The 22,242-nt window shown below is 42.7% G+C and overlaps 1 protein-coding gene across 7 annotated transcripts in view; it reads left to right on the forward strand.

Annotated features, from left to right (window-relative positions):
- AGBL2 (AGBL carboxypeptidase 2) overlaps positions 1–22,242 on the forward strand; it is a 38,433-nt gene continuing 16,191 nt past the window's right edge. The window contains exons 1-10 of one of the 7 annotated variants that reach the window (XM_047775717.1): positions 2–502; positions 644–775; positions 1,332–1,395; positions 2,615–2,749; positions 6,531–6,581; positions 7,685–7,870; positions 8,477–8,584; positions 15,283–15,436; positions 18,080–18,862; positions 20,654–20,810. In XM_047775717.1, the coding sequence (XP_047631673.1) occupies positions 740–775; positions 1,332–1,395; positions 2,615–2,749; positions 6,531–6,581; positions 7,685–7,870; positions 8,477–8,584; positions 15,283–15,436; positions 18,080–18,862; positions 20,654–20,810 (1,674 nt within the window). In that variant the 5' untranslated portion in view covers positions 2–502; positions 644–739. Of the gene's footprint in view, positions 776–1,331; positions 1,396–2,614; positions 2,750–6,530; positions 6,582–7,684; positions 7,871–8,476; positions 8,585–15,282; positions 15,437–18,079; positions 18,863–20,653; positions 20,811–22,242 lie in introns of all 7 variants that reach the window. The other 6 variants (XM_047775716.1, XM_047775722.1, XM_047775718.1 and 3 more) reach the window with 6 other exon arrangements.

A 22,242-nucleotide genomic window follows, 5' to 3' on the forward strand; every position in this document is an offset into this window, starting at 1 on the left:
CCGCCTCGCGGTTGCTAGGCTACCCAGGCCCTTGCAGAAAGTTGTAGCAAGCGAGCGAGGCGAGCGCCTCGTCTTCGCCGAGCGCTGCGGTGCCTCCAGGCTCCCTCCGGCTCCTTTGCTGCTGCCGTTGGCGCCGCGCCCATCCCTGCTAGCCCGACTTGCTAGGGTGCGGAGGTGGTGGCCAGTCTCCACTGTCCCCTCCTAGGAAATCTCTACGCCCGCTCCCGCGCCTCTTCAGGAAACTGTCTTTCGCCACCTTCTCCCAGATAAGGAAACATTGAAACCCTGAATTCGTTTTAAGAGCTCACTCTCCCGACCCCTGATCTTTTCCATGTCCACAGAGACGACTCCGCCGGATCCCTCCATCCCTTTTTCTTAATCTTTCCTGCGGCGTCCTGGTGGTAGGCAGCTCCTTCTTAGGGAGAAGAAAGCAATGGGGCCGGCAGGCGTCCTGGGGCTTCGGGAGAAGGAGGCTTGAAGACAAGCCGCCCTCCCTCCTCAGGTGCGCATTCAGGCCTCACGGTGGGCACCACCAGCTGGGTCCTTGTTTGAGGAGCGGGTGGGTTAGCAGGAAAGAGAGCAAGGCGACAGGGGGCGTGGACGTATTTCGAGTTTTTTCAGTTGTCCTGCTGTGGTTCTTTAGCTTCATCTAATAATCAGGTGCCTTTTGGAAATTGGGCAAGGGTGTGGCTGGACGCCGTGTCACTGACTGGTCTTCAGCATACCATGTAGAAGTAACATGTTCCCAGCATTGGAAACAGAGCCAAAGCCAAAGGTTAGTAATACCCCTCTCCAGAAACACCACAGAAATCCAGTACTAGATCAGAAAATATATCCTGGTGGCACCTTTTTCTGGCTGGAGATCTTGATCCCAAAGATGGAATAATATGCGTAAAGGTGTTTCACTTGGTTTGTTTACAGAAATTCTAGGTATAGTGTCCTCTGTAACAATGCTTGTGTACTTTGGTTAAGAGCCAGTATTATTATTATTTTTTATTTATTTTTTGTCTTTTTAGGGCCGAACCTACAGCATATGGAGGTTCCCAGGCTAGGGGTCTAATTAGAGCTGCAGTTGCCAGCCTACACCACAGCCACAGCAATACCAGATCTCAACCACCTCTGCAAACTACACCACAGCTCATGGCAACAGGAGATCCTTAACCCACTGAGCAAGGCCAGGGATCAAACCTGCAACCTCACAGTTCCCAGTCAGATTCGTTTCCACTGCACCACGACAGGAACTCCAAGAGTCAGTATTACTCTTATGACAGACTATTATGCTTGTTATTATGAAAGCTCTTTCCTGATTGAGGTGGTCTTTCATTTTACAGACTCTTCCTGATCCCTATGAAGATTTTATGTACCATCACCTCCAGTACTATGGTTACTTTAAAGGTAATAGCTCACTCTTATCTAGCATCACCTTTCCCGGGTTCATAAAGTGAATTGTTTAACTGGGAGAGTTATGCTTGAATCAACTAATGATGAGTTTTTCCATCACCGTTAGTGAAAAGTACTTTTTTTTTTTTTTGGCTTTTTAGGGCTGCACCTGTGATATATGGAGGTTCCCAGGCTAGGGGTCAAATCAGAGCTACAGCCCCTGGCCTACGGCCCAGCAACACAGGATCAGAGCCTCGTCTGCGACCTACACCACAGCTCACAACAACGCCAGATCCTTAACCCACTGAGCAAGGCCAGGGATCAAACCCACAACCTCATGGTTCCTAGTCGGTTTCATTAACCACTGAGCCACAGTGGGAACTCCAGTACCACCCTTTCTTAATGACACCACATGGCATTAAAATAGTCTTGATAAAAATCTGGAAAGACATGTCCTCCCATATTATTGTTCTTCAAAAGTGTCTTGGCTATTGCCATTTTATGTAATTTTAGAATTGGCTTGTGATGTTTAAAAAGCTACTGGATTTCATGGAGTCTGTAGATCAAACTTGACAAGAAAGGAGAATTTTCTAATACCAGGTTCTCTGATCTATTAATATAGCCTAATTCTCTCTTTACTTAGGTCTCCCTTAATGTCTCCCAGTAAAGATTAATAATCTTTTTCATAGAAATGTATATTCTTATGCTGTTGCAAATGGTATCTTTTAAATTTTTGATTGTCTAACTTTGTTCCTGGTATCTAGAAATGAAATTTAAGTTTTTATATTGATTTTATTTCTAGCAACATTGTTAAATGATTTCATTTTGTAAGTGCTTACTAATTTATTTAAAAACCAAATTTCCAGTTTACCAGATTCAGGAGAGCCCTCAGGACAAAGCAGCTCCCACTCTGAGTGCCCCACTTCCACTCTGAGTACTGGCCTTCACTAGGCCTCATAGCTGCTGAGTCTTTCTGACTCCCAAGCCCTTTCTCTTTCCACTTGACCATACTGCTTCTCCAGTTTCTCACTATGAAATGGAGAAAATGGTGTTTAACTTAAATAAATTGAAACGTGAAAGCTCTTTGGAAAATGGGGTGTATTCTTTGGAGAGGCCTGTGGTAGCAGGTGGTGAATAGAAGGCAGTTTGCTAGTAGTGGTCTGGGTGTTGACATAGACGTTTAGAGGTGATGAATTAGCCTTCCAGCACCTTTCATTAAACTGCCTATTCTTAGCACAGAGAGGCAGTTTACCGAACTCTGCTGCACACCAGCATGTTTGGAAGAATAATCCTGGATACCTGTTGAGTGGCTCTTTTGGAAAAAGAGATGATTTGATGCCAGACCCCTTGCAAAAGCAGAAACGTCTATGTGAGTAATAATCAATATTGTATGACCCCCCAGGACCCTCACTACCTTGAGCTATGGCTCCTGGTATTCCAGAGAACATTGCCTTATGTGGAAGAAGCCACGGGAACAGCCTTGGCCACTTTTCTGACATCACTTGGAAATGTTTGCGGGGGAGTTCCCATTGTGGCTCAGTGGTTAATGAAACCGACTAGGAACCATGAGGTTGCAGGTTTGATCTCTGGCCTTGCTCAGGGGGTTAAGGATCCAGTGTTGCCATGAGCTATAGTGTAGGTTGCAGACACAGCTCGGATCTGGTCTTGCTGTGGCTCTGGCGTAGGCCAACGGCTATAGCTCAGATTGGACCCCTAGCCTGGAACCTCCATATGCCACAGGAGCTGCCTTAGCAAAGACAAAAAGACAAAAAAAAAAAAGAAAGAAATGTTAGTGGGGGAGTTCCCGTCGTGGCGCAGTGGTTAACGAATCCGACTAGGAACCATGAGGTTGCGGGTTCGGTCCCTGCCCTTGCTCAGTGGGTTAACGATCCAGCGTTGCCGTGAGCTGTGGTGTAGGTTGCAGACGCGGCTCGGATCCTGAGTTGTTGTGGCTCTGGTGTAGGCTAGTGGCTCCAGCTCCGATTCGACCCCTAGCCTGGGAACCTCCATATGCTGCGGGAGTGGCCCAAAGAAATAGCAAAAAGACAAAAAAAAAAAAAGAAATGTTAGTGGGGAGGGATAAATTAGAAGTTGGGGGTTAACCTGTATACACTACTTTATATATAATAGATAACCAGCAAGGAACTACTGTATAACACAGGGAACTATACTCAGTATCTTGTAATAATCTACAAGGAAAAAGAATCTGAAAAAGAGTATGTACGTGTCAGACTTCCGTCCTGGCTCAGTGGTAATGAACCCAACTAGTATCTATGTGGATGCAGGTTCACTCGCTCGCTCCACTTGTGGGTTAAGGATATGGCTTTGCCATGAGCTGTGTAGGTCGCAGATGCAGCTTGCATCTGGCGTTGCTGTGGCTGTGGTGTAGGCCAGGGGCTACAGCGTCAATATGACCCCTAGCCTGGGAACTTCCATATGCCGTGAGTGCAGCCCTAAAAAGACAAAATATATACATATATATACATATATCATATACATTACAAAATATATACATATACAAAATATATACATATACAAAATATATACATATATGTATACAAAAAAAAAATATATATATATATATCTGAATCACTTTGCTGTACACCTGAAACTAACACAACATTTTAAATCAACTATACTTCAATTAAAAAAAAAAGAGAGAGAGAAAGACTTCCAGGCTTGTGGGGACAGGGCAAGAGGGGGAAAGGGAGACTATTCTCACTAGATCTATTTTGGGTTGCATTCTGCAGATATAAGAACAGACTTGTGGTTGCCAAGGGGGAGGGGTGGGGGAAGGAAGGATTGGGCGTTAGGATTAGCAGAGGCAAACTATTATATATAGGATGGAGAAACAACAAGGCCTACTGTATAGCACAGGGAACTATATTCCATATCCTGTGATAAACCATATTGAAAAAGAATGTATATATATATTTATATATATATATATAACTGAGTCACTTTGATGTACAGCAGAAATTAACACAGCATTGTAAACAGTTACATTTAAGTAAAAATAAAAAAAAAAGATAAGAAAACAGAAAATACAGTGCCTTCTGGTTGATCTTCCCCCAGATTGTTGGAAAATTTGTTAAAACTGTTTGGTCAAGAGTAACACATTGATTTTTTTTCATGCCGTTTTGATGGATATATTTGTTAAGACTCTTTGTGTAAGTGTGGTGGAAACCAATTCCAGCTAGCATAAGCAAAAATAATTTGTACAGAGATTCCACAAGTTTCTTCTGTAATCTAAGGGCAGGAATGCAGTTGAATTTCGCCCTCAGTTCTCATCCAGCCAGACATCAACTTGCTTATCTTTATTGCACATCCTTCCCCGAGCCACCCCCCCCAAGCTCCTATCATCTCACTATTGAAACACCCTTATAATGAGTCTCTTGACTTCTTCTCTTGTTCCATGATGCCCCCTTCCAATCCATTTTTCACACAGAAGTGTTCATTTTTATGTGCAAATCTGATTGTGCCCCTTTTCTAGTTAAAAACCTACACGGATGACCCCAAACCTGAAAACCATAAAATTGAGAATTTTTATAGCAAAAAATTTAATTTCTGTATAGAAAAAAGTACCATTAATAAAGGGAAATAACTGAAAAAAATATTTGTGGCAAATATGTCAAAGAATTCATTTCCTTAACATAGCAATGCTTATAAATCAATGTGTGAAGGATGACTAGATAGAAAAATGGGCAAAGGATGTGAGCAAGCAGTTCATAGAAAAGCAAACACAGTCAATAAACTTTATGAAAAGATGCTCAATTTCACCTCTAATTAAAGATACAAGTCAAAATGTCAGTTTTTTAAATTAGAAGACTTGGACAAGGACATTTTAAGATTATACCTAGTTTGGGTCAGGGGTGGGGAAACACTCTCCTCACTGTTGTTAGGAATGTGAACACAGATTATTTTAGGAAGGCAATTTGAGAATACTTGGGAAATTTAAAATAGTACTTAACCCTTGACATAGCAATTCCATTTTCAGATGTGTATTTTATATATTTGCTCCCCCAGTGCCCAGAAGGCTCTTCTGTTTTCTGTGCCAGAGCTCCTGGAAGGGAGGAGAAAGGCAAGGACTGATCAAAAGAGACCTTTAGGGTGGGATGGCTCAGGAGCCAGCTGAGCACCACCCCTCCTTCAGTTTCCTCCTGCCACATTTGCTGTCACCTGAAATAACATTCATAAGAAACAATCACCAATCTTAATGTAATGAAAAACATAAAATGCAAAATCATCCGGTAGAGCTAACACAACATGTAGATGAGTTTTAGTTAAAAGTGTAATTGATAACCCGAAGTCCTTTTTTCCCCCCTGTTTGAATTATTGGAGTGAGGAAGATCTTTTTTCTTTATCTTCATAGCAAAGCATTTATGTCGTTTTCTTTTTATGGTGGTACCTGCAGCTTACGGTAGTTCCCAGGCTAGGGGTCCAATCAGAGCTACAGCTGCCAGCCTCCACCACAGCCACAGCAACTTCGGATCCGAGCTGTGTCTGCAGTCTACACCGCAGCTTATGGCAACGCCGGATCCCTAACCCACTGAGCCGGGCCAGGTTCCTAGTTGGATTCGTTTCCACTGCACCACCACAGGAATTCCTTTTGTGCATTTTTATTATTTGAACATTGCTGAGTAAGCATCTTTGTATATGTGTCTTGACTTGTATGTGTAGCTTTTGTGAGAAACATCTATAAAGCAGTTCCTACTGGTGACATTGTTGGATCGATGGTCTTTTTGAGTATTTTGAGTCTTACTAGATATGCCAAATTGCTTTCTAGAAAGTTTGCACTAATTCATTAGCCTTTTTGCCAGCAAGTTTTAAGAGTACCTGCTTACTTAACTTTGCCAGGATGAGTGTGAGAATACATGTTTTTGCTGTCTCTTGGATAAAAAAATAATATCTTGTCATTTTGATTTACATTCCTTTATGAGTGAGACTGAGCAGTTTTGCCATCTTTTCACATGTTTGTTGCCTTCTCCCTGCCACCCCATATTAAACAGTGGGGGAAATATTTAGACAGAAATGTAAGGGCCCAAAGTGGGGGTAGGGATGAAAAGGGAGAAAGAATAGGATGAAAGGAGCAGAAAGAAGAAAGGCAAAGATCCATAGGACAAACCATGCCTCTTCCTTCCTCTTTCTAGGGCCTACCTGTCTATCAACTGTGCGCAGACCTCTAGAAGCTGTGAGCCGAGGTATTTCATGTCCTTCCATACCAGGAAGTGGAAACTCATTTATGGGAATGCTTCTTCCCCCTGCTCTTTCCCCCCTACCCCCAGAGCTGGGAGTTACCACCCCAGGGGCCTTCAGCCTTTCCTTCCCTCTTCCCTTTGTTTTCCTTCTTCCTCTCATTTCCTTCATTTCCTTTTTTTTTTTCTTTCTTTCTTCCCTTTCTCCTGGAAAGCCTTTCTTTTTCTCTCTTTTTTTTTCTCATTTCTCAAGAGCTCTCTCTCTCTTCTGCCCCTGCTCTTTCTATCCTCTTTGTTTTATAAGTCTCACTGTCTTTTGAGTGGTTATATTAAGAACTTGAAATTGTTTTTTAATTTTTTTTTTTAGGGCCGCACCCACGGCAAATGGAGGTTCTCAGGCTAGGGGTTGAATCAGAACTGTTGCTGCTGGCCTACGCCAGAGCCACAGCAACAAGGGATCCAAGCCATGTCTGCAACCTGCACCGCAGCTCACGGCAGCGCCAGATCCTAAACCCACTGAGCAAGGCCAGGGATCGAACCCGCAACCTCATGGTTCCTAATCAGATTCTTTCCGCTGTGCCACGACGGGAACTCCATGAACTTGAAATTTAATTTGTAAATTGTTTCACTGTAGTTAATGAAGTTTTAATTTTTTAATTTTTTTATTTTTTTTTAATGTATTCTTTTTTCCTGAAATACTAGTGGGTGAATTGAAATTTTTCTTTTTTTGCCTCTCTCTAGATAAAAATTGTAACGTACATTAAATCACTTTTTATTTGTAACCTACTGTTGAGATGTCTTTGATCCATTAACTTTGATTTAAAAAACAAGAATCTTTCTAACTTAGCCTAAAGCTTTTACATTTAAATATTTATTTATTTTGTATCACATTTAAATATTTAATAGACTGTGCAGAATTTTAACTCAACACTTTATAATCTCAATGCTGTCCTTCTGGACTAAATCTCCTTAAAGGTGAACCATGTCAGAAGATTGCATATCTGTGCTAATATTTTAATACAGTCCTTAAAATCACCTGTTATAGTTGAGCAGTAAAGTTTTCAAGGAGGAAAAGGAAACTGTTCACTCATTCCCTTCCCTTTTGGCAGATTCCCTTAAGCTGAGTTCACCACTTGTTAAAAGCAGACAGCTTCTTCATGATGACCTTGGTGAAGTAAACCCACGTCTTCGAGAACCCCGAGATCTCTTTGCCTTTTTCTCTGGCAGCGGGCCACTGGGGGCTCCGAGATGGCCAATAGAATGTGAAGTCATCAAGGAAAACATCCACCATATTGGTAATGTGACTTACCTGTCATGGTCTTGCTGTTTTGACAGACTGTATTACAAAACCTTACAGTTGTAAGTTCTACATACTGACGTACAAGGCAGGACAGAGTCAACATCTCTTAGTTCATTTTGAAATGATTTAAGTCTTCCATTTAAAGTTAATACTTCTGGGAGTTCCTGTCATGGCTCAGTGGAAACGAATCTGACTAGCATCCATGAGGACGCAAGTTCCATCCCTGGCCTCGCTCAGTGGGTTAAGGATCCGGCATTGCTGTGAGCTGTGGTGTAAGTTACAGACACAGCTCTGGATCCCACATTGCTGTGGCTGTGGTGTAGGCCAGTGGCTACAGCTCTGATTGGACCCCTAGCCTGGGAACCCCCATATGCCGTGGGTGTGGCCCTAAAAAGCAAAAAAAAAAAAAAATTAAAGTTTATACTTCTGTTGTATATGCTTTTTGTTAAAATCTTTCCATAGTCTTTATAGAAAGAAGCAAGACAAAATTAAAAACACGTTGGAAATGAGTGGGGATTTGGTTTGACTCAACCAAACTAGCTATGATTACATATGATTTATATAATTTCTTATTTTGTTCTTTTTTAATGTCTCCTTTCAGAATGGGTTCCACCTCATCCAGAATATTTCTATCAACCTACAGGAAATGAAAAGATACCAGAAATTGTAGGAGAAGAAAAAGGCACGGTTGTCTATCAATTAGATTCAGGTATTGTCATTACACTGAAAAGCGAATGATTAATCATGACCAAATTATAATAAACATACATTCTATAATAAAAGTGACTTTCAGAAATTCATGGTTTAGGAGTTCCCGTCATGGCGCAGTGGTTAACGAATCCGATTAGGAACCATAAGGTTGTGGGTTCGATCCCTGGCCTTGCTCAGTGGGTTAAGGATCCAGCATTGCCGTGAGCTGTGGTGTAGGTTGCAGACGCGGCTCGGATCCCGTGTTGCTGTGGCTCTAGCGTAGTCCGGCAGCTACAGCTCCAATTGGACCCCTAGCCTGGGAACCTCCATATGCCGTGGGAGCGGCTCAAGAAAAGGCAAAAAGACCAAAAAAAAAAAAAGAGAGAGAGAAATTCATGGTTTAGTGATACGTGAATTTCCAGAAAACCTGAATAGGAACCCCTGTATTCATGACTGATCAGTTTTATATTTTCAATCAATTTTTTAAAATTTTATAGTAACTTTTCTTTATAGTTCTTAGTCCATTTTGTTGTTTCTTCCTTGTTATTGCCCTTCCTGAAAATCAGATGTTGGATCTTTGGGGAATTTGCTCTTCTTTTCTCTATGTCTTGTACTGTAGTGAGTACTTTGTAGTATGTGCATTTGACTGTCATATACTATGTGGTTTCCTGCAGTAATTTGCAGGCATCATATGGGTATAATTCACATCTTTATAAAAATTATTTTCAAAGGCACATGGTAAATTCCCCAGATGCACCTTATACTGGGTTATAAAGCAAGTCTTATACAATTAAATGATTGAAGTCGTACAAAATGTATTTTCAGACCACAGCAAAATTAAATTAGAAGTCAACAACAGAATGAAATCTGGAAAATCTACAAATATTTGGGAATTGAATGACACATTTCTAAGTAGCCCAGGGGATAAAAAAAATCACAAGAAGAGTTCAAAAGTGTTTTGAACTGGGAGTTCCCATTGGGGTTGAGTGGTAATGAACGCAACTAGTATCCATGAGGATGTGGATACCATCCCTGGCCTCCCTCAAATGGGTTAAGGATCCTGCGGTTGCTGTGGCTGTGGCGTAGGCCGGAAGCTGCAGCTCCGATATGACCCGTAACCTGGGAACTTTCTTTTTCTTTTTCTTCTTTTTTTTTTTTTTTTTTTTTTTTTGCTTTTTAGGGCCACACCTGCAGCATGTGGAAGTTCCCAGGCTAGGGGTCGAATCAAAGCTACAACTGCCAGCCTATACCACAGCCACAGCAATGCCAGATCTGAGCCATGTCTATGACCTACACCACAGCCCACAGCAACGCCGGATCCTTAACCCACTGAGCAAGGCCAAGGATTGAACCTGTGTCCTCATGGATCCTAACCTACTCAGATTCATTTCTGCCACACTACAGCAGGAACTCCATAACCTGGGAACTTTCATATGCTGCGGATGCATATGAAAAAAAAAAAGTTTTGAACTGCCTGAAAATAAAACAACATATAAAAATTTATGAGATGCAGCTAAAGCACTGCAAAGTAAATTTATGGCTTAAAATGGCTATATTAAAAAAATTTAAATTATAGTTGATTTACAGTGTTCTGTCAATTTCTGCTATACAGCAAAGTGACTCAGTTATGCATTTATATACATCCTTTTTTCTTTTTTGCTTTTTTTAGGGCCTCACCCATGGCATGTGGAAGTTCCCAGTGTAGGGATCCAGTTGGAGCTACAGCTGTCAGCCTACACCACAGCCACAGCAACACAAGATCCCAACCCACTGATTGAGGCCAGGGATCGAACCCACATTCTCATGAATACTAGTCAGATTCTTTTCCACTTTGCCAAAATGGGAACTCCTATATACATTCTTTTTTTCACATTATCCTCCATCATGTTCCATCACAAGTTACTAGATATGGTTCTCTCTGTTATACGGCAGGATCTCTTTGCTTATCCACTGCAGATGCAAAATTTGCATCTGCTAACAACAAACTCTCAGTCCATCCTGCTCCCTCCCCTCCCCCCTGCCAACCATAAGTCTGTTCTCCATGTCCATGAGTTTGTTTCTTTCCTGTAGATAGGTTCATTTATGCTCTATATTAAATTCCAGATATAAGTGATATGTATTTGTCTTTCTCTTTCTTACTTTGTATGAGAGTCTCTAGTTCCATCTGTGTTGCTGCAAATGGCATTATTTTGTTCTTTTTTATGGCTGAGTAGTATTCCATTGTGTATATGTAACACTTGTCCTTAATCCATTCATCTGTCATTGGACATTTAGATTGTTTTCATGTCTTGGCTACTGTGAAGAGTGCTGCAGTGAACATCCAGGTGCATGTATCTTCTTCAAGGAAAGTTTTGTCTGGGTACATGCCCAGGAGTGGGATTGCTTGATCATATAGTAGTTCCATATTTAGTTTCCTGCAGTACCTCCATACTGTTTTCCATAGTGGTTCTACCAATTTACATCCCCACTAACAGTGTAGGAGGGTTCCCTTTTCTCCACACCCTCCCCAGCATTTATTATTTGTATAATATAGGAAGAAAGATCTCAAATCAATTACGTAAGCTTCCACCTTAACAAATTAGAAAAATAAGAGCAAACTATGTTAAAAGCAGAAGGAAATTGGAGTTCCTGTCTTGGCGCAAAGGAAACAAATCCGACGAGGAACCATGAGGTTGCCGGTTCGATCCCTGGACTCAATCAGTGGTTTGAGAATCCAGCATTGCCATGAGCTGTGGTGTATGTCATAGATGCAGTTCAGATCTGGCGTTGCTGTGGCTCTGGCGTAGGCTGGCAGCAACAGCTCCAATTAGACCCCTTGCCTGGGAACCTCCATATGCCTCAGGTGTGGCCATAAAAAGACAAAAAAAAAACAGCAACAACAACCCCCCCAAAAAAAACCAAACAAACAAGAAAAGCAGAAGGAAAAAAAAAAAAAAGCAGAAGGAAACTAAAAATGAAAAATGGAAATTGCAAAATAGAAAAATAATACAGAAAATCAAACCAAAAGCTGGTTCTTTGAGAACATCAACAAAATTGACAAAACTTTAGCTAGAACACCCGTGAAAAAAGAAGAGACACAAATTATCAAAATCAGGAATGAAAGGGAACATGAACATGAACTCTACAGAAATCAAAACAATTATGAGGTAATGCTGTTAACACTTCTATGTCAGCAAATTAAACAACTTAGATAAATGGGAAAAATTGCTAGAAAAACACTATCAAAACTTACTCAAGAAGAAATAAAAAGTGTGAAATTCAGATTATAACAAAGAAATTCAGATTATAACCATCGTGGCTCAGCAGTTAACGAACCCGACTAGGATTTCAGGTTCGAACCCTGGTCTTTCTCTGTGGATTAAGGATCTGGCGTTGCCGTGAGCTGTGGTGTAGGTCACAGACAAGGTTTGGATCTAGCATGTCTGTGGCTGTGGCGTAAGCTGGTACCTGTAGCTCCGGTTAGACCCCTACCCTGAGAACCTGCATATGCCATGGGTGCGGCCCTAAAAAGCAAAAAAAGGGAGTTCCCGTCGTGTCTCAGTGGTTAACGAATCTGACTAGGAACCACAAGTTTGCAGGTTCAATCCCCAGCCTTGTTCAGTGGGTTAAGGATCTGGCGTTGCCATGAGCTGTGGTGTAGGTTGCAGACATGGCTGGGATCCACGTTGCTGTGGCTCTGGCGTAGGCCGGTGGCTCCAGCACTGATTCGACCCCTAGCCTGGGAACCTCCATATGCCGCGGGAGCAACCCAAGAAATGGCAAAAAGACAAAAAACAAAAAAACTAAAATCTAAAAAGCAAAAAAAAAAGGAATTGAATTTGTAATTTAAAATCTTCCTGCAAAGAAATCCCTGGCCCAGATGGGTTAACAGAATTTATTTAAATTGTTCCAAACATTTAAAAGTGAAATATTACTAACTCTTAAAAACTTTGAAAACAGAGGAGGAAACCTTTCCCAGCCCTTCTTATGAAGCCAGTTTTTAAAGCCAGGCAAAGACATCACAAGAAAACTATAGATCGGTATGCCTCGTGAATATAATGCAGAAATCTTCAACCAAATACCAGCAAACCAAATTCAATAACATACTGAAAAGATTACATACCATGAGCAAGGAAGATTTGTTCTAGGAGTCCAAAGGTAGTTCAATGTAAGGCAATCGATGTAACACACCGCATTAATAGAACAAAAGGAAAAAAACACACTATCATCTCAATCAATGTAGAAAAATCATTTAACAAAATCCAACCTTTCATGATGAGAACATTCTGAAAACTAGAAATAGAAGAGAATTTACTCCATTTAATAAAGGATATTTATGGAAAGGATGACTCAACTTCACACCTACTAAAAATCTCTAAAATAAAAATATAGACAGGAAGGAGTTCCCGTCATGGCTCAGGGGTTAACGAACCCTACTAGGAACCATGAGGTTGCAGGTTCGATCCCTGGCCTCACTCCATGGATTAAGGATCCAGCATTGCTGTGAGCTGTGGTGTAGGTCACAGATGTGGCTCAGATCCTGCGTTGCTATGGCTGTGGTGTAGGGCAGCAGCCGCAGCTCTGATTCAACCCCTAGCTTGGGTGTGGCCCAAAAAAGAAAAAAAAAAAGTTTATGTATATAAACTGTCCACTGTGGCACAGCAGTGTAAAGATCCAGCATTGTCTCTACAGGGCTTGGGTCACTGCTGAGGTGCACATTCGGTCCTTGGCCCAGCACAGTGGGTTAAGTATCCAGCATTGCCACAGACGTGGTAGGCTGCAGCTGTGGCTCAGATTGGATCCCTGGCCCAGGAACTTCCATGTGCTGGTGGTGTAGTCAATCAATCAACAGACAATAACAAGTGCTGGGGATGATGCGAAGCAGATGGTAATAGTAACCTTTACGTAACCGTTAAGATGTCATGTTAAAGAGCAGGAGCCAATAGACAGTAATATTCAGAAAAGAAATCTATTTCACTGGAGGAGGAACACATACCAAGTATAATTACTAGAAATGGAATGTGTTAAGTTATTGAAATCCGGAGAGGTTTTTACAGAAACAACCAGAAAGAGGAAGGGGGAAGTGCAACATTCCTACAAGTAGAAAAAGGAAATGAGCCAAATTTAGCATAGAGGACCCAACTGAGATGTAATTACACATGCTCCACTCCCAGTTGCCTTGATTTTGAGCTCTCGTGTTAGTAATATTTTGGAAAAAACTATATGCAATGAGGTAGAAAAGTGGAGCAATTCACAGTCTACCTAGATCCTCCTTATGGAATATCTGAGGGGGAGTTTGGGAGACTTTAAAATCTGAGATCGGGGGAGTTCCCGTCGTGGCGCAGTGGTTAACAAATCCGACTAGGAACCTTGAGGTTGCAGGTTCGATCCCTGCCCTTGCTCAGCAGGTTAAGGATCCGACGTTGCCATGAGCCATGGTGTGGGTCGAAGACGTGGTTCAGATCCCGAGTTGCTGTGGCTCTGGCGTAGGCCAGCAGCTACAGCTTTGATTCGACCCCTAGCCTGGGAACCTCCATATGCTGTGGGAGCAGCCCAAGAAATGGCAAAAAGACAAAAAAATAAAATAAAATAAAATCCGAGATCAGGAGTTCCCGTCTTGGCGAGACAGAAACGAATCCGACTAGGAACCATGAGGTTGTGGGTTTGATCCCTGGCCTCGCTCAGTGGGTTAAGGATCCAGTGTTGCCGTGAGCTGCGGTGTAGGTCACAGACTCGGCTCAGATCCAGCGTTGCTGTGGCTCTGGCATAGGCCAGCAGCAACAGCTCCAATTCAACCTCTAGCCTGGGAACCTCCATATGCTGCAGGTGCAGCCCTAAAAAAAGACAAAAGGCAAAAATAAATAAATATAAATAAATTAAAATCTGAGATCATAAATGGGTAGATGGGATGTAGTATTTCTGCAACCTAAAATTTTGGATATTATAAGCCTGTTTTACCTCTCTATTATTCCAAGGATGAAAAAGAGGTTGTGATTATAAATTTTCCTAAGGAAGATGAAATAAATTTCATAATTTTTTTTAGCTTTGTGTTAAAGGTAAAATTTCCATCATGACCTTTTCACTAATTAATATGATATTGTGTTTCCCCTTGTAGGCAAACTGCACCCATGCCAATTCTTCTTAAGTTTCTGGTTTTGTTATATTTAAATCTGGAAAGATTTACCCCAAAAAATGACAAGTGTAATTTATTTTCCCTTTATCTCTCTCTTTCTTTTCTTTTTTTTTTTTTCCCCCACTCCTTTGGGATGTGGAAGTTCCCGGGCCGGGGATCAAACCCACAGCACAGCATCGACCCAAACCACTTCAGTGACAAAGTCAGATCCTTAACTAACTGTACCACGAGAGAACCCCCCCTTTTTTTTTTTTAAATAAATAGATGCTATTTTTTTTTCTTTTTGTAGAATAAGATTGAAAATGTTTTCAGATTCTCCACTTCGAATATCGTTGTTGCCAATGTTGTTTTAAGTGAGTATAAGCAGTATCTGAGATGCCATGCAAGGGTGGCCAGGTAGCAAAAGGAAGTTCTCTAAGCCACTTAAAGGTCTTTGAAACAGTGCATTTTAAAAAATTAAAAGTGTCAGCAAAGACAATAGAAAATTTGAACGCTCATTGTTGTTAACCTGGAATAGTACTAAACACAGAGGGGCTGGATATTTATTTGCTGGATAAATCGATTCTGAGTGGAACTTGGACTAAATATGTCGGTCTCATCTGCAGTGCCCACCGGAGATTCCTGTTTCATCAGTTCCAGAGTGGGAGGCAAACGAGGAATTATCAAGGAACTTGCTGTCACCTTGCAAGGCCCAGAAGATAATACTCTACTGTTTGAATCAAGGTTTGAGAGCGGGAACCTGCAGAAAGCTGTCAGAGTGTGAGTAACAGAGGGATTTCCCAAGGGGATGGTGACTGAAATGACTAAGTGTCTTCAGGAACCATGTTAGGAGGCAGGAGTATTTTTGTAAAAGAATAAAGTGATAAGAAATGATTGTGAGGACGTTGAAGAACGGAATAATTGTGACTCATACTTTCCCCCAGAATAAAAATGTATGTAAAATGTTTTTTTCTACTTCTAAAAGAAATTAGTGCGCATTTTAAGTCTGTATTGTTGACCTGAAGCAAACAGACTGAGCTATTTTTCCAGAAAAGATGCGCTTATTCAGGATCAGCAGAGAATTGCAATTCGGGATACGCAACCAGGGAAGCCAAGGAAGCCACGTGCAAGTCCGGTGCTGCAGAGAGGGAGGAGGCTTTCACTGAGAAAAGGAAGTGGGAGGCTCCAGTAAACAAAGGCCCCTGAGTTTTCATTGGCCAAACCCTTGCCAGGAAAGAAAAAGCCTCTTCTTCCTGTTGGGCTCTGCTATCCTTACAGGGCATGAGAGCTTCCTCTTCTGGTCTCCCAATTTCTTTCTTTTTCTTTTTTTTCTTTTTTTGTCTTTTTGCCTTTTCTAGGGCCGCTCCCGCGGCATATGGAGATTCCCAGGCTAGGGGTCGAATCGGAGCTGGAGCCACCGGCCTACGCCAGAGCCACAGCAACGTGGATCCGAGCCGCGTCTGCAACCTACACCACAGCTCACAGCAACGCTAGATCCTTAACCCACTGAGCAGTAGGTATTTTTCTATGGCGGTATCAGAGGTGTATCTCCTTATCTTTAATAGTTCATGTTGTTCTATTGTATAGATACTCCATACCTTATTTATCTTGTCTCCAACTGGTGCAAAATTAAGATGTTAACAATTTTTTGCGTCATGAATTAATACCCTTATAAATTTATATTTTAAGTATTTGTGGGTTTATGTGGTAAATTCTAGAAATGAAATTGTTGGGCCAGGGTTTAATCTCTTGAGAATTGCTGGTTGTTTTCATATTGCCATCAGCATTCCCCTTCAGCAGCCTGTGAGAGTGCTGCTTCCCAGCACTGGAATGATGTTGAGATGGAGGGGAAATGACCTCCCATTTTATTTTATTTTATATTTTATTTATTTTGCTTTTTAGGGCCGCTCCTGTGGCATATGGAGGTTCCCAGGCTAGGGGTCGAATTGGAGCCGTAGCTGCCAGTCTACTCCAGAGCCACAGCAACTTGAGATCCGAGCCACGTCTGCAACCCACACCACAGCTCACAGCAACGCCAGATCCCCAACCCACCGAGCAACGCCAGGAGTCAAACCCCCAACGTCATGGTTCCTAGTCGGATTCGTTAACCACTGAGCCACGACGGGCACTCCCTGAACCTCATTTTTTACCTACACCACAGCTCACAGCAACAGTGAATCTCCAACCCACTGAGCCAGGCCAGGGATCGAACCTTCATCCTCATGGATACTAGTCAGATTCACTTCCACTGAGCCACGTTGGGGAAATCCAATGACTTCCAATTTTAATTTGCACTTCATTAATTACACACGTGGGTGAATACCTTTTCATGTTTTTTGGCATGTGTATTTTGTGTTCTTCAAGTTCAACAAGGTGAAGGCATTCCTGAGATGCCCCCTCATCTTCAAATAATGGTCAGGTGTAAAAATAACACAGGAGTTCCCGTCATGGGGCATCGGAAACGAATTTGACTAGGAACCATGAGGTTTCGGGTTCGATCTCTGGTCTCGCTCAGTGGGTTAAGGATCCAGTGTTGCCGTGAACTGCGGTGTAGGTCGCAGATGTGGCTCGGATCCTGCATTGCTGTGGCTGTGGTGTAGGCCGGCGGCTATAGCTCCCATTAGACCCCTAGCCTTGGAACCTCCACATGCCGCAGCCCTAAAAAAGACAAAAAGACAAAAAATAAAATAAAAATAACACAGAGGGCTTATAGGTCCCCTCTACAGTGATGACATCCAGGACATAGGTAACAGCCAAGGGAGGGCTCTGGCTTCACTGCTGTTCATTGTGTTTCAGAGAAATATGTCGAAGTGCTTAGAAACTGCTATTGATACTCTAGGAAGATACCAAGAAACTCACAGGACTTCCATGCAGTCTGTGCAGCGGTGTAAATTTTCAGACTCTTCCTATCCCACCCCAAGTAAACTTTCTTTCCTCATGTTCCTGACAGCCTTATATGTAAAAACTGGGGAAATTAGAAAATAAATGTTTAATGTAGCAGGTTTTTGTTTTTTAAAGAAAAATCCTATTTTTGTCAGGGGAAAACAGTATTTTCCCATATTTGTTTTTTTCTTTCTTTTTTTTTTGTTGTTGTTTTGTTTTTTTGTCTTTTTGCCTTTTCTAGGGCCACTTCCTACGGCATATGGAGGTTCCCAAGCTAGGGGTCGAATCAAAGCTGTAGCCACCGGCCTACACCAGAGCCACAGCAATGCTAGATCCAAGCCTCGTCTTCGACTTACACCACAGCTCACAGCAACACTGGATCCCTTAACCCAGTGAGCAAGGCCAGGGATCGAACCCACAACCTCATGGTTCCTAGTCGGATTCGCTAACCACTGCGCCATGACGGGAACTCCCCATATTTGTTTTTTTTTAATGGTCGTGCAAAGTTAGACAGATATTCTTCTGTGTTCGCTATTACAGAGACACCTATGAGTATGAACTCACCTTGCGAACTGACCTCTACACGAGTAAGCACACTCAATGGTTTTATTTTCGAGTTCAGAACACCAGAAAAGATGCCACCTATCGCTTCACCATTGTCAACTTGCTAAAATCCAAGAGCCTCTATACTTTAGGGATGAAGCCACTCATGTATTCCCAGTTGGATGCCAGCACCCACAGCATTGGCTGGAGGAGAGAAGGAAAGGAAATCAAGTATTTTCGGAACAACACAGATGATGGGCAGCAACCCTTGTACTGTCTCACGTGGACCATTCAGTTTCCACATGACCAGGACACCTGCTTCTTTGCACACTTCTACCCATATACCTACACTGACTTGCAATGCTTCCTCCTGTCAGTGGCAAACAGCCCTGTCCAATCTCAGTTCTGCAAACTCCGAACTTTATGCAGGAGCCTAGCGGGAAACACCGTCTACCTGCTCACCATCACCAACCCAGCCCGGACCCCTCAAGAAGCAGCTGCAAAGAAAGCTGTGGTCTTGACAGCCAGAGTGCACCCTGGGGAAAGTAATGGCTCCTGGATTATGAAAGGCTTTTTGGACTTCATCCTCAGCAACTCCCCAGATGCTCAGCTCCTCAGAGATATCTTTATCTTCAAAGTGGTTCCCATGTTAAATCCAGATGGCGTGATCGTGGGGAATTACAGGTGTTCGCTGGCTGGAAGGGACTTGAACAGGCATTATAAAACCATTCTGAAGGAGTCTTTCCCATGCATCTGGCATACCAGGAACATGATCAAGAGGTGAGGCCTTTTTTGGTTGGTCTTTTTCTGAATACTGTCGGCACCATCTAATGCTTTGAGGTCTCTTCTCATGGTATAGGAATTGGGTGTGGCTTTGGCCACAGTCTTTGCAGCCACATGGGCCTAATCATTTTCAAACTTTTAAATCATGTCTTATCTTCAGATTTTTTTTTTTGTCCTTTTTTTAGGGCCATATCAGCGGCATATGGAGGTTCCCAGGCTAGGGGTCCAGTTGGAGCTGCAGCTGGCCTATGCCACATCCACAGCAACTCAGGATCCGGAGCCGCATCTGCAACCTACACCACAGCTCATGGCAATGCCGGATCCCTAACCCACTAATTGAGGCCAGGGATCGAACCCGCATCCTCACGATGCTAGTCAGGTTCGTTAACTGCTGAGCCACGACAGGAACTCCTTATCTTTGGATTGAAACTAAACAGGTAACATTTCAGCTAGAACCCTTTCCCTTAGAAGTGAAATGATTGAATGGAAAAGGTCAGAAGTCAGAGAGTTATAGGTCTTTATGATGAGGCTTGTGTAATGATAATAGCAATAGTACCTAACCATTAGTCAGTGTTTATGTAGCACAGGCAGTATCCTCAGTGCTTACACATGACCCATGTAATCCTCGTGTTCACCCTGCGAGGCTGGCACAGTCAGTATCTCCAATTTGTATATGCTGGGAAAATGCAGGCCCAGAAAGGTTGCATGACTTGCCCAAGGTCATACCGCTAGTTCTCTGGTCGCAGAGTCTGAGTTCCTTACTACCATCTTATATTGCCTCTTATGTGGAAAGAATAATGAATCAATCCTCATTTTCCAAGCCTTTTAAAAAGCAGTTGAAGACTATGTTAAAGGAGATTCCACTTCCCTGGAAATGAAACTGCAGCACATGAGGCTATGTGGACGCATGCACCTTCTCACCTTATCTGTGTCAGCGGCTGGGAGCCGTGTTGGTTGGGTTGGCAGGCACAATGGCTAAGAGCCTGTATTGGAGTCACACAGGCATGGGTTGGAGACCTGGTTTTACTGCTGACTGGTTCTATGACCCGGGGATGTGATTAACCTTCAGCTTTCTTATCTGTAGAATGGGGATAATAATACCCACCTTGGGGGGTTACTGTGAGGATTGAGATAATCCACGTGATCTCTTTGGCACGGTACCCCACACACTGTCCATGTGTGACCTTTTTGTTCTCATCATCACCGTCAAGGAGAAGGTGATGATGTTTGGAAGACTGAATGAAAAGGCTTCCTTTGGCTCTTTTCCCTCCCTGCAGGTACAGACTCTACAGCTCTCCCTCTTTCCACAGTTCTACACCAGAGTGGGCTTTCTTTTAGTCCATTCTCTCCTCTTCCTCGTCAGCTTACACAAGGCCTACCCATCATCCCTCTCCACACAGACTTTTCCCTCATGTCCCCCTGATTCTTCCATCAAGTAATGCTGGTGCCATGTTCCCAGCAAGGGGTTGAGGTTGGGATAGTGTCGTTTGAAGGTCATTAGGAGTTGAAATTTTCTTAGGAGGGGGGCAGTATCAACAGACATTTTTTTTTGTTTTTTTGGGGGGGTTGTTTATTTTTGGTGGTGGTCAGTGGAAATTCCCGGGTCAGGGATCAAACCCAAGCCGCAGCAGCAACCTCAGTCACTTCGGTGAGAACGCCGGATCCTTAACCCACTGCACCACGAGAAGACTCCTCAACAGACATTCTTAAGGAAGAGACTCCAAATGATCATTGATATTCTCATGCCTTTGTGTACTCACTGAGCCCTTTGTTTTCCCCTCCAAACAGACTTCTTGAAGAACGGGAGGTTCTCTTGTATTGTGATTTCCATGGCCACAGCCGTAAGAACAATATTTTCCTGTATGGCTGTAGTAACAACGATCGCAATTTCTGGCTTCATGAGCGAGTCTTTCCTTTAATGTTAAGCAAAAATGCACCAGACAAGGTAAGCACATTTGGTAATTTTATGTCCATTGACTAAGGGAGAAGGATCACTTACTGCTTCCTATATGCAGTGCTTGATTGGCCACTTTGTATCTCTCATTATCTTGGGTAAATTCCAGCAACCTGGACTTCAAGAATTTAGAAGCATGTGTGGCTTTAAGAATTAATTACTCATGGAGTTCCCGTCGTGGCGCAGTGGTTAACGAATCCGACTAAGGAACCATGAGGTTGTGGGTTCGATCCCTGCCCTTGCTCAGTGGGTTAAGGATCCGGCGTTGCCGTGAGCTGTGGTGTAGGTCGCAGACGTGGCTCGGATCCCGCGTTGCTGTGGCTCTGGCGTAGGCCGGTGGCTACAGCTCCGATTCGACCCCTAGCCTGGGAACCTCCCTATGCCGCGGGAGCGGCCCAAGAAATAGCAACAACAACAACAACAAAAAAAAGACAAAAGACAAAAAAAAAGAATTAATTACTCATGTCCATCAACCAGTGAAAAGATAACTTAAAATGTAGTGTATCCATACAATGGAGTATTATTTGTCAGTAAAAGAACTAAGGAAGTATTAGCATAATGAAAACATTGTATAAGTGAAAGAAGCCAGACACGAAAGGCCACATGTTATATGATTCCATCCTATGAAGTGTTCAGAAGAGGCAAATCTATAGAGACAGAGTAGTTTAGTGATTTCCTCGGGCCGGTGGCTTGGGGCATGACTGCTAAGAGGCTCTGGGTTTCTTTGGGGGTAATGAAGATGTTCTAAACTTAAATTGTGGTGATGGTCGCACACCTCTATGAATATAATTAAACCATTACATTGTGTATTTTCAATGTGTGAATTTGATGGTATGTGAATTATATCTCAACAAAGATGGGGCTTTTGTTTGTTTGTTTGTTTGCTTTTTAGAGCTGCACCTGTGGCATATGGCAGTTCCCAAACTAAGGGTCACCTCTGTGTATCTGCATTAATTTAGAAGCTGGTGTTCAGTATCATAATTAGATTCACAAAATGTAACTGTCATTGGAAAGAAGAAATTAAGTTGGATTTAGAAAAGTATTTAAATGATAGTGCAAATTCTCTCACATAAGATATGGGAAAGGAGTCCCATTGTGGCTCAGTGTTAACAAACCCAACTAGTATCCATGAGGACTTGGGTTCGATTCCTGGCCTCGCTTAGTGGGTTAAAGGTTTGGCATTGCCGTGAGCTCTGGTGTAGGTCACAGACATGGCTCGTATCCTGCGGCTACAGCTCCAGTTCAACCCTAGCCTGAGAAATTCCATATACCACAGGTGGGGCCCAAAAAAGCCAGAAAAAAGAAAGATATAGGACAAAAATTTGGGGGTTTTTTTGGTCTTTTTAGGGCCAAGTCCGAGGCATATGAAGGTTTCCAGGCTAAAGGTCAAAAAGGAGCTGTAGCCTAGCCTACACCACAGCTC

Source organism: Phacochoerus africanus, chromosome 4 (genome assembly GCF_016906955.1).
Source record: "Phacochoerus africanus isolate WHEZ1 chromosome 4, ROS_Pafr_v1, whole genome shotgun sequence".
Lineage (NCBI taxonomy): Eukaryota > Metazoa > Chordata > Mammalia > Artiodactyla > Suidae > Phacochoerus > Phacochoerus africanus.